At 40.3% G+C, this 15,564-nt stretch overlaps 1 protein-coding gene across 1 annotated transcript; it reads left to right on the top strand.

Moving 5' to 3' along the window:
• The first annotated feature begins 12,547 nt into the window (after positions 1–12,547).
• LOC120721885 (trace amine-associated receptor 13c-like) lies at positions 12,548–14,586 on the top strand. The gene has a single exon (XM_040012520.1). It carries the CDS (start codon positions 13,493–13,495, stop codon positions 14,384–14,386), a length of 894 nt encoding a protein of 297 aa, XP_039868454.1. The 5' UTR covers positions 12,548–13,492; the 3' UTR covers positions 14,387–14,586.
• The last annotated feature ends 978 nt before the right edge of the window (positions 14,587–15,564 follow it).

Below are 15,564 nucleotides of genomic sequence, written 5' to 3'. Positions count from 1 at the left end.
TTTATGACGACCAGACCGAAAGCACTCACAATGTAGGGTCTGTGTCTGAAACACATTGATGTATCTCTTTAATTTCAGCTACAGACAGGAGGGAGTGATGAAAGATTTTTAATTTTGTGATTATGCTTAGTTGTAGCTTCATTTAAAGGAAGAAGAGCTTGTGAACTGGAACCAACACAGGAAGAGAGATTGAAGCCATATGTGTAGAGGAATGCGGTGACATATGATACTACCTCCTGTTTTAAACAGACGAGCTGGCGCTCTCCCTCTCTTTCTCTCCTTTCATGGGAATGTCTGAATTTCTATACATACAAAGTTACCTCCTTTTTCAGCAGATAAGTGAAAGGTTTTCTCCTTTTAAGGAAAAATGATCAGTTCCATACATGCCACTCCTACTGCTGTGGAAACTTGCTTTAAGTATAAATAAAGGATGTTCTGAATGCCCTGGGCGGTTTTTCTGTGTCACATCTGTTGAGCAGTGACCGCCCATGCGCATGTAAAAAATAGATATCCGAGTTGTGAGTTTCTTTATCTTCTAACAATTTCTCCTCACACATGACCTCAACTATCTCATCGTTATCATCTCAGTCTCCCTTCAGGCAGAGAACAACTTCTTAGCTGACACTACTGTTGAAGTTTTTGAAATTTTAATCCTATGATTTATTTCATTTGATTTAATAGTGAATGAACAGGCACATTCTTGATTTTAACCATGATTGTAAAGTTGTATTTTCCTAGATTGAATCATGGACATATTAATGGAAATGATTAATATTATATATATTCTTTTGTGTCTCCCTCCAGGCAGCTTCGCACACCCACTAACATCCTCCTCCTCTCTCTGGCTGTCTCAGATGTTTTTGTGGGTCTCCTGTTACTGCCATTAGAAATATTTAGAAGTACAACCTGCTGGGTACTTGGTGATCTTATGTGTTTACTTTATATTTATATGACCAGCAACATTGTCTGTGCTTCAATAGGGAACATAGTTCTCATCTCAGTTGACTGTTATGTGGCGATTTGTGACCCTCTGCATTACCCCACCAGAATGACTGTGGCGAGAGTCAAATTTAGTGTTTGTCTGTGTTGGTTTTATGCTGTTTTCTACTGCAGTCTCTACATGAAGGATATCCTAGTTGAACCAGGCAGGTATAATTCCTGCTATGGAGAGTGTGTGTTTGTCATTAATGATATTGCAGGGATTTTTGACCTAGTTTTCTCTTTTTTTGCTCCAGTTATTATCATCACAGTTGTTTATATTTGAGTGTTTGTGGTGGCTGTGTCTCAGGCTCGAGCCATACGGTCTCATGTCACTGAATCAAGCAAACAAATCGGAGCTGAAAGCAGCCAGGACTCTTGGGATTCCTGTAGTTGTGTTTCTCTCCTCTCTTTGAACTCTTGCAGTCTCCTGCACTATTTTCCAGACATACTGCTTGTTTTCATAAACCTCTGTGCAGTTTTTCCCAGAGTAAATAACAGCCAGAGGTCTCCTCACTTCTCTGTTGTATATGGACTGTTGCGAAACAAAGAGGGGATGCAACACATAGTAAACATTGCCCTTTCCCAGAGACGTGTTGCTGCCATCATATTGAAACTGATCAATGTTCCCCCCACACACTATTAGATACTTAAATGGAGAAACCTCATGAACACAAGCATGCTCCCACGCACAGATTTGCACACAGATACAGACTCACAATATCTTAGTCGACTGCTGTCTCTAAACATGTCATGTATCATTAATACTCTGTCCTGCTCAGTAACATTTAATATTTATTATTTAGTGGTACTTATGCATATGTTGGTTGTTGCTATGGTTTGCCTGCTGTGTTGTTTCTTTTTAACAGGCGTTGAAGCAGATGTTCAGTGTGTTTTCAACAATTCTGATTGCTGCACTGCGAGACAGGGCAAGCAAAAAAAAGTTCCATGTCCTCTTTTTAAATATTTGGTGTATTTTCTGTTACTTGTTATTTTGGGAATACAAATTGTATTTATGAGGTTTACAAATTATTGCAATTTGTGTTTTATTTTTAATGTTTTTGGCATTTAGCCACGCAAATAGCCTGGTGTGGAGTCAAATCCAGGCCTTGGCAGTAGATTTTTGTCGTACGGGCTGTCTGCTCAATCAATCAACAATGCCAGCACCCTGCATTCTGTGGGGGTTTTTTTTGGGTTTTTTTTACATTTTACAGAGAGCCACATTTTTTTCCTTCATATTTTTAAAGGGTGCACATTTTCAAGATTCAATCAAATAGAAGTGCCTGTAATTTAACATTTATTGTTCATGTCTTGTCCCACAAGCGTAATCACAGACAACAGTTGATTCTGTGACTGCTGATTATAACTACGTTGACAGAAAAACTAAAAACTGTATAAAAGTCTGTATTGTCACTGCAGTTACAGAATGACTGAAATCTCAGTGCTTGGAGGTTTTGTATATATGTTATAACATCATCATATGAAACTGTATGATGTCAGTTTTGTTGGAACAACACTAACTTAGGTATCTTGATTATAAATGAAACTAACATAAGCATCAATTACACAGTAAGAACAAATTAATTGTGCCATAAATCAAGGATTGTATTGATTGCCTGTGTGTATTCAGCTTATCTGGATTAGGTGCTGCATAAAATATTCATCTTAACTCTTGCATACTGATTGTAAAAGGAGAACAGAGACAATTGAATAGAATAGAATAGAATAGAATTCAACTTTATTGTCATTGCACATGCACAGGTACAGGGCAACGAAATGCAGTTTGCATCCATCCAGAAGTGCTTTAGTGATATAGATATATTACAATATATATTAACAATAATATAGATATGTGAGTATATTACAGAAATGGGTCTATTATGGTATGTTATAATGTACACGGTATGAAGTATGTTGTGAATATTCTATAACTATAAGTATGTACAGGCTGTATTGAGTACAAGCTATGTACAGGATATGAACAGGATATAAATATGAAAAACTATACAGAATATGAAATAAATAACTTTACAGAATCTGAGATATACAGCTATACAGAAATGGGAACTATGCAAGTTGTAAACAGTTGTAGGATTAAAGATTATCGAATGTACAGAATGATTATTTACACAGAGCTATACAGTAGTGCAGTTAAGATAAGTGAGGGTGTAGATAGTTTCTACAGAGGCTATATAAAGTGCTAGTGGTTGTGAATGGTGGTTCAGTCCATGTTATTATTGTGTGTTTGAGGATGGCTGATTTGTAGATGACTGTTTTTAGGCCCAAGTTTGTAGTTTTGGCCATTAAAATGTAAATCTTCTGGTTTTAATTGTGATAGATATGTTTGGATGGGAGACGGAGAAATCAAAAGTGAAAAGTACAAGAGGTTGTGTGCACAAAAAGAGGGAGGATATCATTCTCCAGGGAGCACAACAGTAGATGGGAGGTATGGTAGAAGGAGATAAATTTGTTGTATGACAGAAAATTCTGATTAGACAGCTGCAGGAACCTGATGATGGAGATCCAGATGCATCCAGAGGCAGAGCTCTGTTTTCCAGAGCTACTGAACAGTTCCTGCAGGAAGCCGACACTTCACTGGTCCAAAACGGTGCTCCTGAACGTTGGGCTTTCGTCCATCTCTCTGATCACTGCTGCTCTTAATCTGTTCATCATCATCTCAGTCTCCCACTTCAGGCAGAGATTAACTTCTCAGATGAAACTAAAGTTCAACTTTTAGAAAATCAAGTTTAGTAATTAGTTAGTAAATTAGTTAAGTAATTAATGAATTATGTCAAGATGAATGTCCTGTGTGTACTTCATCATGACTGTATAGGTTTTATTTCCTTAATTGCACCATGCCTCTAATAGAACATCTTCATTGAAGATATTTTGACATGACTAATGTGTAATTTATAATTTTCTGTCTCCCTGCAGGCAGCTCCACACTCCCAGTAACATCATCATCCTCTCTCTGGCTGTCTCTGACTTTTTTGTCTGTTTTTTGTTGATGCCGGTAGAAATCTTCAAAAACACGGCCTGCTGGGTATTTGGTGATCTCATGTGTTCACTTTATACTTATCTGAGCTGCATTCTTATCAATGCTTCATTTGAAATGATTATTCTCGTATCAGTTGACCGCTATGTGGCTATTTGTGACCCTCTGCATTACCCTACCAGAATCACTGTGCCGAGAGTCAAACTCAGTGTTTTTCTGTGCTGGCTTTATGCTATTTTGTACAACATCATCTATACAAAGCATGCCCTGATAAACCCAGGCAGGTATGGTTCCTGCTATGGAGAGTGTGTTTTTGTTGTTGATGATATTATTGGAATTGTTGACTTTGTTGTATCTCTTATAGTTCCAGTTACGATCATCGTAGTTCTGTATACGAGAGTGTTTGTGGTGGTTGTGTCTCAGGCTCGTGCCATGCGCTCTCATGTTACAGCTGTCACACTTCAGCAGCCACTGAATCAAGCAAACAAATCTGAGCTGAAAGCAGCCAGGAACCTTGGGATTCTTGTAGTTGTGTTTCTGGCGTGCTACTGTCCATTTTACTGCTACTTTTTTCTTGCAGGCAATGAAGTTAATGCTTCTTCTGCATCTTCTATCCTCATTGTTTATTATTTTAACTCTTGCCTAAACCCATTAATGTATGCACTGTTTTACTCCTGGTTTAGAAATGCTGTTAAACTTATCATCACTCTGCAGATATTAAAGGCTAACAGCAGTGAGATCAACATACTACAGAGATAATGCGGAGTGACTTGACTAACATCTGCTATATAAAGATTTCAAATCCAGTAAATGAATGTGTCCATAGTCTGGAAATATAAAACTGCTGTCTTCTATGTATTGAGATGTGTATGAATTCAGTACGATAAAATTTGTTTAAATGTTAACATTTAAGTTAACTTGAACATGAAGAGCATTCAGCTTAAGCCACTTTCTATTTTATAACTAATAATGACATTGACTTTGGCTGTGTTTCTTAAACACACATTGATTTACAGCTGTGTTGTTTTTCTAGCTCTGATACAATTGTATCATATGCTTAATACCAAAAAAATTGTTTCTCAAAAATCAAAAGTTAGCTAACTATTTCCACACCTGTGAATATGGCTAGTATATTAATTAGCATCTCAGTAAATGTTACCTTTTAAATATATCATAACAGTTTTGAGGAAAAAGAAGACAATCATGCTAAAAATCCATCAATAGAAGAGAAGCAGGTATGTAGGTTGTTTAAGTAGGTTGTGTTATCTAGTTAATAAAAATGTTTTTTCTAGCTTTAACTGCTGTTTTTAATGAACTTTCAAGATAATGAAGTTGACAAATATGTAAACTTCCTTGAGAAAAAGTAAAGAATTTCCATGAAGGAACTGTTACTAAAATATAGTTAAAAGTAGAAACTGATAGCCCACCATTAAACATGCCCTGCAAAGTTTGCCCCCCCTAATTTAGCTGAGCTGAGCTGACGTGGATAACTAGCCTTACAGTTATGCTGTTTTTTGATGCATTAGCATTGCAGTCTTCTTTCAAACCTCGCTTTTAAACTTAGTATTCTGTAAACCTCAGGTGGGTTACGTTTGCATCTGGCAATAAATATCTATATATACATAATTTTTCTGTTGTAAGGATAGTTGAGACTTGCTAGAGTCTTAAGCTACTTTCATTTTCATTAATGCTTTATAATGGTACGACACTCCATTTACATGAGGTCAAACAAAATACTTAACAACTAGTAAGTGCCTGAATTAACTATGAATTACAATATGAAATAAGTATTAATAAAACCTCCATTAAATCAAATCAAATCAAATCACTTTTATTGTCACATCACATGTGCAGGTACATTGGTACAGCACATGTGAGTGAAATTCTTGTGTGCGAGCTTCACAAGCAACAGAGTTGTGCAAAATACAATAATGTAAACAAGCAAAATACAAGAATGGCTACATCTGAAACTAATAAATATATGTACAATATATAATAGTATATGCATTTCTGGATGTGTATACTAAATTTTTTTCTACGTGTGTGTGTGTGTGTGTGTGTGTGTACACATATTTTACAAATTAAATAGAGTAAACAATAAATAAAATATATAAAAATATACAGAGTTGAGACATGTGCAAAACAGTGGCATTACTGTACAGTATGGAGTGCATAATGTTGAAGTTCCAGTAGTGAAGCTGAGGTGTCTATGACGTGTTCAGCAGTCTGATGGCCTGGTGGAAGAAGCTGTCTCTCAGTCTGCTGGTACGGGACCGGATGCTGCAGAACCTCCTTCCTGATGGAAGTAGTCTGAACAGTTTATGGCTGGGGTGACTGGAGTCCTTGATGATCCTCCCCGCTTTCCTCAGGCAGCGCTTCCTGTAGATGTCTTGGAGGGAGGGAAGCTCACCTCCAATTATCCGTTCAGAGCACCGCACTACTCGCTGGAGAGCTTTGCAGTTGTAGGCGGTGCTGTTGCCATACCAGGTGGTGATGCATCCAGTGAGGATGCTCTCAATGGCACAGTGATAGAAGGTCCTGAGGATGCGGGGGCTCATGCCGAATCTTTTCAGTCTCCTGAGAAAGAAGAGGCGCTGCTGCGCCTTCTTCACTGTTTTGTTTGTGTGTACTGACCATGTAAGATCCTCAGCCAGATGTACACCAAGGAACCGGAAGCTGCTCACTCTCTCCACAGCAGCGCCGTTGATGGTGATGGGGGTGTGTACTTCTCTGCACCTCCGGAAGTCCACTATCAACTCCTTTGTCTTTGCGACGTTGAGGGTGAGATGGTTGTCTTGACACCAGTGGGTCAGGGCGCTGACCTCCTCCCTGTAAGCTGTCTCATCACTGTTGGTGATAAGACCCACCACTGTAGTGTCGTCCGCAAACTTCACAATGATGTTGGAGTTGTTAGTGGCTGTGCAGTCGTAGGTGTAGAGTGAGTATAGGAGAGGGCTCAGTACACACCCCTGTGGAGCACCAGTGTTCAGTGTGATGGGGGATGAGGTGATGCTGCCCAGTCTGACCACTTGGCGTCTGTCAGACAGGAAGCTAAGGATCCAGCTGCAGAGGGAGCTGCTCAGTCCTAGATCCTGCAGTTTCCTGTCCAGCTTCGAGGGAACGATGGTATTGAATGCTGAGCTGTAATCTACAAACAGCATTCTCACATATGTGTCTCTCTTCTCCAGGTGTGACAGGGCAGTGTGTAGTGTCAGGGCTATGGCATCATCAGTGGACCTGTTGTGGCGGTATGCGAACTGTAGAGGGTCCAGTGAGTCGGGTAGTGCAGAGCAGATGAAGTCCCTGACCAGCTTCTCGAAGCATTTGCTTACGATGGGGGTCAGGGCTACAGGTCGCCAGTCGTTCAATGAGGAGATGGTGGAGGATTTGGGTACAGGGACGATGGTGGCCATTTTGAAGCAGGCTGGGACTACAGACAGAGAGAGGGAAAGGTTGAAGATGTGCGTGAACACTCCAGCCAGCTGAGCCGCGCATGACTTGAGGACGCGGCCGGGAATCCTGTCCGGACCAGTAGCTTTGCGTGCGTTCACCTTCCTGAAGCACTTCCGCACATCCTCCTCAGACACAGTGTGCGCACTGACGTCATCCGCGGTGCGCACACTGTCCGGTCTCATGGTGTTCGCTGTGTCGAATCTAGCGTAGAATACGTTTAGATCCTCACACAGAGAGGCCGTGGTCTGCGGTGTGCTGGTTTTCCCTCTAAAGTCTGTGATCGTGTTTAGTCCCTGCCACATACTCCGAGGGTTGTCAAACTGTTGCTCCACCCTGTCCCTGTACTCACGTTTGGCTGCTTTGATCGTCTTACGGAGTTGGTAATGTGCGTGTTTGTAGTCCGATGTGTTCGCGGAGGCAAAGGCGGTGCTCCTGTGCCGCGCGAACATCTCCGTTAATCCAGGGTTTTTGATTTGGGAAGGATTTGACTGTTCTGGATGGGACGACATCTTCCACGCATTTCCTGATAAATCCGCAAACTGAGTCTGTGTATTCATCAATGTCCCTAGCAGCCACGTGAAACATTTCCCAGTCCGCGTAATCAAAACAGTCCCGCAGCGCAGACTCCGATTGGTCCGTCCAACAGTGCACCGCCCTCCGGGTTGGAGCTTCCTGTTTCAGCTTCTGCCTGTAGGCGGGCAGGAGCAGGATGGAGCGGTGATCTGATTGGCCGAATGGGGCGCGGGGGAGGGCTTTGTACGCATCCCGGAAAGAGGTGTAGCAGTGGTCGAGTAGCCGGTCTCCACGCGTGTTAAAATGGATGTGTTGGTGGAGTTTGGGTGAGACTTTCTTCAGGTTTCCCTTATTAAAGTCCCCGGTCGTGATAAACGCTGCCTCTGGGTGTGCGGTTTCCTCGCTGCTGATCGCGCTGTACAGTTCCCTGAGTGCTCGGTCAGTGTCGGCTTGTGGGGGAATGTAAACAGCCGTAATAATCACTGCTGTAAATTCCCTCGGTAGCCAGAATGGCCGAATAGCCATTAACACACTCTCAAACAATGCACTTATATCTTAATCATTATATATATATAAATGTGCTTCTAAATACTTGAATCACTTATTTAGACTTTGTACATTTTACCATGAACAAGTTATATATGAGTTTATTAATCAAGAATAAACATTTATATATTTGTTTATAAATTACACACCAAGGATGAGCAACACTTTATAAATGTTCAGAGGTGGAGGAAGATCTCAGCCTGGGCGTCTATTGTCTTGTGTAGTCTGGAAGATGAGTGGATGGTGGGGTGGGTGGAGTTTTCTCTGTGGTGGGGTCGTGTGGGCTAAGTCCTGGGCTCTGTGGGGCCAGGCAGCGCCGCCGAACTGTGCCCCGGTCCGGATGGGCCTGGGCCCCCTTTCCCTGGCGGGTTGCAGAGTATGGGGGTGCCTACTGGGGTCAGCAGGGGAGCTGGCCCCAGGGAGGGGTCACTTGCCCCTCCCTTCCTTCCTTTCACCCCTGCGTCATTGCCCACCTCTCAATTTTAAATACACGTAGACATTGAGGGCTATCAGGACGGGCTATGCGCTTACCTGCTGCTCTCTGGCAGGTAGCTCCATGTCCTCCTGGGTTTTAAATGCACCTTAGAACACACATGCATCAACACTACATATGAGCGGGCAGAAGAAGCTTTGGAGTCTTCACACACCCCCGTTCTCTGCAGCCTGTCGGAGCGGGGGGGCTAGGAGGAGGAGATGGCCGCCCGATCAGGGTCTGGAATGTGGGGCCTCCCTGCTGCTGCCGAGTCAGGGCAGTCTGCTTCTCTCCACCCCGGGGAAAAGGGTAACACTACCTGGCTTGGGTGCAGTTTCCCCCCCTCCAAGGGCGCAGCTGGCTGCCGGCGGAGCTCACGGGCAGCCCCCCCTCCTGGCTTCTGCTCCGCGGCTGCTGAGTGACCCCTCATCTGGGACTCTCCTCAGCTCTTTCTGGGACAGTGGCGCGGCTGCCCCTCTGTTGGTCTTCCTTGGTTTCTTGTGTTCTGAGGGCCTCTGGATGTCTGGAGTTTTGATCTCCTCCATACCTGCTTCATGCCCTGGAGGACGGGGCTGTGGCCCCCCACACCCTCTAACAGATCATTACATGTAGGAACCTTTTAAATACAAGCGTGCTCATGCTCACAGGTGTACACACGGGTGCTCACACACACAAACTACACCCTTTTTGGCTCCTACCTCAAAGCACACTGTGCGCTGTTGTTTTTCCCTTTATCCCCGTCCCTCTTCCCCGCTGTTTTTCTTTCCCTCTTTCTTTCTCCTTTCTTTTCCCCAGTCAAGTCTGTCCCGTATTTAACAAGTGAAAATAAAATAAAATAAACAATAAAAGGTGAATCAAATGGACCATTACGGCAAGGCTGGGATGGTCCATTTGGTAAAGTAAATCCGTTGGGCGTCTTTCTTCGCCTTTAGACAATAATTCTGATGGCAAAAGAGCCAAACGGGACAGGCAAACAAAAAAAAAAAAGGGTTCATTAATAGGAAGGGATGTAGAAGTGAAACCATGGGTGTGGTCTGTACAACAGTTGGTCCAGTTTCAATTTCTTTAACACTATGACTTTGTGTTAAATGATTATGCCTCTTCCTGTTAACCATCATTTGACACATTGTTGTTATTGTGACCAGAAGATCTCTTTTTTTTATCCATGTCCACTTTCTTTGAACCCCAAGCCTTTCTTACTCCCTCTTCCCATGCTGCACGTGCCTTATCATAATTCTCTTTTGCTTTTTGATGCAGGGCTTGTATTGTATCATTAGTTGGGAGTGGTGCTCCTGGATGTGTAGTGAGAAATCCTTTTTCCCACGTCATCCAGACATCATCGAAGCATTTTTACGATTTTGCCCTTTTTTTCTTCTCCGTTTCTCTTTCCAACATTTGGCATTTACAAAGTCCTTGAGCTGTCTCATATTGCTGGGAGCTGCTAGTTCTTCTTCATTGAATGTTGCAGGGGTGGTAGTAGCCATTGTAATTTTTCTTTTATATTTCACTCTTCCTATATAATTATACCTTAATTATTTTGTTGCTCGTGTATTCATTTACTGTTTTTAATTTGTTATTACTTATTTCAACATCATCTGTTATTTTATTATTCTTCCAATTATTTTCAATTTCTTTCTTTCGTTGCTTAATCTTTTTTTGAATTGCCAGTATTTCTTTATGCTTTATCACTACTCTTTGTTGATCAATCAATTAATTTTTTTTATCCTATCCTCAATTTTTTTCCTTAAATTCTTACTCAATGAATTTATTTATTGTACTTGTTTTATTTATTAACAGTAAATGGACTAATTCTATACTACTTTGATACTACTTTTTCACTTTTATTCAGCCCTCCCTCCCTACAGGTTTTACACCTTTTAAACAGAACAAGTACCAAACCAAAAACAGACAAATACATACCACAACAACTACACGTAAAATAATCACATCGTGACGCCTCTGCCTTTGTAAATGGAGGGACAGTAACTGCGTGTGTATGTAAGCGTGTAAAACCTGCAGATAGTCAGATTAACATTTTGTCTCTATCTGCCATTCTGCAATTTATTCCATGTAAACAATAACGTGGCGCACAGCGTGACGTGAAAAAAGGCACATACCTTTGACATTGCGTGACGAACTCTGTATTTCTCGTCCACATGTAAACGCAAAAAAGGAGTTTTAAAAAAATCTCAGTTTTCGGTGATTCGAAACGCCGTTTACGTGTGGACGAAACAGCTGCGTTTTCACAAATACCCGTGTAGGTGTGGACGTAGCGTAAAAGAGTTAGTAGTTTAATTTATTGCAGTTTACTTGTATTTGCTTAATTGTTTACTAAATGTTTGAGGTGTGAAATAAACTGCAATGGAGCAAAATATGGGTGTGTGTGGTTGGAGGATGTGTGCATGCGCGCGTGTGCACGCGGGTGCGCGAACATTTTTCTTGTAAAACAAAGGGGGGCGCAGCAAAAAAAGTTTCGGAACCACTGCCATAGACCAAAAACAGTGACAAACAAATACATACATTTACACCCCTATGCTCAAAACCATATTCGGCTTGCTCCTTACTTATTGAAAAAATCTGTGTATATGCCCCGTTTTTTCCAAAGTTCAGACACGGGTTGATTCTCAAAGAAAATAAATAGCAACATTAATTTGACATTACATAGACCTTGTTAGCTGATTGGAGTAAAACCTTAAATTGGAGGAACAGGTCCAACTTGCCTACACCAAGTCTACTTCCTGTGTGCAGAGATGTGTGGAGTCTGTAAAAGTCCTTAAAAGTCCTTCAAGTAAAATGTCCAAAAGTCTAGGGGAATTTGTGTGTGTGTGTGTGTGTGTGTGTGTGTGTGTGTGTGTGTGTGTTTGTGTTTGAAAGGGGACAGCGAGTTCAAAATGGCGTGGGATTTCTGTTGCAGCTGGCCTACCACACTCTGTTTTGGAGCACGGGAAAAAATCAACTGGTCCATCAACAGGATTGGCTCATCATCAATATCAGATCCAATCTAACGCATTTAACAAAAAACCTGACCTGTCAACGACAGTGTCATAGGACATACTGAGTTTGTAAAAATTAACACTTCACAATTTGTTAGCAAATAAAAAATTATTGCTTGTAACATTAACCATGCTTACAATTGAAAATAAAATAGCAAAATATGTAACACTCTTTTTAAATGCTTCTTCAGTCTTCTCTCAATAATTTAAATATTCACAATTTCAATCACATTCTGAATAAAAAATACAACTGCAGGGCATTGCCTCAAGTTTTTTTTTAAGCAAAATAAAGTATAGCTTTCTACAAAACATTGTAAACTATTTCTTCAGTAAATGTTAGAAATATTTTACTCACAGTGAACTCATAAAAAGTGAAAATAAATAATGAACAGGTAAAACAATTTGCTCACAGATCTCACAAGAGGACATTTTAGAAATGACACTCTCTCTAAGCCCTGATTTTCTACGACCAAAAATGCAGAGAGAATCAGAGCTAGTTAATAGTAATTACATTTGAACACACTGTTTTAGCAGTATACATGCATAAAATATTTTTTAGTATCTGCAGTGAGTGCTAACTCTTCTTTCTGTATCATTTTTGTAAGTTTTACTGTGAATCTCGGTGTCCTTATTTTGTGCTAGTGTGCTCAGAGCTCATGTGGCAGCCACCAGAAAAGAGGAAGGTCTGTGCTCTCTCAGATGGAGATGGCAATTGGGACAATGCACCAACTACTAGATATATTAGAGGAATATTAGAGATTGGATATTAGGGATGAGGTCCACAGACTAACCCTGATAGGTCCCCTTCTTCACTTTGATTGCTCCCTTCAGCCAGTTTGCTAAGTTTACTAATAGTTTATTGTAAGAACAAATTATGTTTACCAAGTGAAAGTTGCATTTGAGAATACAACAGGTGAAGTGAAATTGGAGTGGAGCAGGAACTCCACAGGTGAAGCAAATGCAAAGAAATCAAAATTGCCCAAATGAGAGAAAGACAGAAATAACAGGAGAGAGGACTGGGAGAGAGAGAAAGAGGCACAGCAGAACAAAGGAAAGAGAGGTTGAACAAAATAAATTAGGTGTATGACAGTCCAAGAGGTTGTGCAGAGAGAAATAGGAGCGAATTCTACAGAGCATGAATGAGAGGAGGAGACAAATCAGACGCAGAGATAAATCTGCTGTATAATTGTGAGATCAGGTCAGAGAGCTGCAGAGGTTGTAGTTGTCTGATGATGGAGATACAGAAAGGAGCTGAGCTCTGTTTTCCACAACTCCTCAACATTTCCTGCAGGAAGCCGACGCTTCACTGGTCCAAAGCTGTGCCCCTGAACATTGTCCTGTCCTGCATCTCTCTGCTCACTGCTGCTCTAAACCTTCTCGTGATCATCTCAGTCTCCTACTTCAGGCACATATAATGTTTCTAAAACTTAAACTGTATCTTCATTTAAAAAGTTTAACACCATGATTTATTATCTAAATTGAAATTAATTTGGCACATTCTTGGTCAATTTAAACCACAATATTTAATTTTTATACACCTTAATGTCTTTGTCTTACAGTCTTAATAATGGACCTTTTTACATTTTAAAATTACTAATATATTCTTTTTTGTTCTATTTCAGGAAGCTTCACACACCCAGCAACATCCTCCTGCTCTCTCTTGCTGTCTCAGACTTTCTCATGGGTCTCTTGCTGATGCCAGCAGAAATCCTTAGAAGCATGACGTGCTGGGTACTTGGTGATCTTATGTGTTCTGTTTATTTTTTTCTGACTGTAAACATTACCTGTGCTTCAATAGGGAACATAGTTCTTATATCGATTGACCGTTATGTGGCTATTTGTGACCCTCTGCATTACTCCACGAGAATTACTGTGGCAAAAGTCAAACTCAGTGTTTGTCTGTGTTGGTTTTATTCAACTTTCTACTGCAGTCTTTATACGCAAGAAATGCTGATTGAACCAGGCAGGTATAATTCCTGTTATGGAGAGTGTGTGCTTGTCATCAGTGATTTTGCTGGAATGGTTGACCTTATTTTATTTTTTATTCTTCCAGTTTCTGTCATCATAGTTCTGTATACAAGAGTATTTGTGGTGGCTGTGTCTCAGGCTCGTGCCATGCGCTCTCATGTTACATTGGTCACACTTCAGCGTTCATTGAATCAAACAAACAAATCTGAGCTGAAAGCAGCCAGGACTCTGGGGGTTCTTGTAGTTGTGTTTCTGTCATGCTACTGTCCATTTTATTGCTACACTCTCACTGATAAAAATGCTGTCAATGATCCAGCTGCATCTTTTGTGATCTTTATCTTTTATTTTAACTCTTGTATAAACCCTTTGATGTATGCCCTGTTTTACCCCTGGTTTAGAAATGCTGTTAAACTTATTATCACATTGCAGATATTCAAGCATAACTCCTGTGAGGCCAACATACTATAAAAAGACTATGAACCCTGCTCCAGTAAACTGCTTTAAATCAGGAAATGGGCCCATGTGGTAATCTACTGCATTAATTACAGAGGGGAAAAAAAGCATTTTTGACCACTTCAATTCCACGAACACTAGCATTCAAATTACTTATGCCAGTAATCATCCACAACTATGTTCAGTTGCGGATGATAAAGGACTCAGAAACTTTATTCATGCAGGCCCATATGACAGAGAATGTGCATCTTTTTGCTTTGCATATTTTAATTTATATTTTATTGTGTTGTGGTTTGCAGTGTTTTGTGTTGTTTCACTTTAAATTTGTATAAAAGGAAAAAGCTGAAAATTTAAATAGTTACAAGTTGAAATGCAAATAGTTGGTTTTTGTATTTTATAATTTATTTATTACATTTTACATGATGTGAATAAATAAAAGTATCACCCAAGCGAAAATATAACAAAGTGCGCCATACAGTCAAATGCCACAACGAGCAATCCCTTTCACGTCCCCGTAGCATAGCTACCCGGAAGCCATTATGTCCTAAACTGAACCTAGCTGCTACTGTGGGGATACTTCCAGGCCTAACCTGGGCTTACCATAGAACCAAGTTCGCCAGAGCTCATATTATATTTTTACATGTTGTGGAGCCATTTTTGGGAGCATTTCAAGTTGATATACATCAGTACAACCATTATAGCCCAAATTTTAATAATATGTCTGCATTAAGTGCATAGTAATTACATAAATTGCAACAAAGTGCAATAAACTACAAAAAGAATTAAAATAGTTTTTTTTTTTAACATATATTTCTAGTTAGAGAAATTTAAGAGGCTTATCCCTCAAAACTGAAAATACAAAAAAGTTGCACAAAATAGTTTCCCACCACAGGAAATTTATTTTAAGTGTCTTCATATTATTATTTCTGAAATACACCAATTTTTATATACTGCAGCAAAAATGAAAATAAATATTATAATGCAAATTTGCAAAAAAAACCAGCATATGCATCAAAATAAACTATTTTCAGCAGTGCAATATGAGTCCTAAGCATCCCAGAAAATTCTTTATTTATCACATGCATAGTCATACGAGCACAACACACAGTGAAATGTTTCTTGAATGCTCCTTTGACTGTGCAAAAAACAACATTATATGCAAATGGTGTTAGAGGAATGGCTGTAACCCATAC

The sequence above is a fragment of the Simochromis diagramma genome, unplaced genomic scaffold (assembly GCF_900408965.1).
Source record: "Simochromis diagramma unplaced genomic scaffold, fSimDia1.1 OVJJ01000612.1, whole genome shotgun sequence".
Lineage (NCBI taxonomy): Eukaryota > Metazoa > Chordata > Actinopteri > Cichliformes > Cichlidae > Simochromis > Simochromis diagramma.
The sequence above is the reverse complement of the archived record's forward strand: the minus strand, read 5'-3'. Positions and strand labels throughout refer to the sequence as shown.

Coding starts and splice junctions, on each gene's coding strand:
- LOC120721885 (XM_040012520.1), top strand. CDS start 13,493: ATGTCTTTGTCTTACAGTCTTAATAATGGACCTTTTTACATTTTAAAA.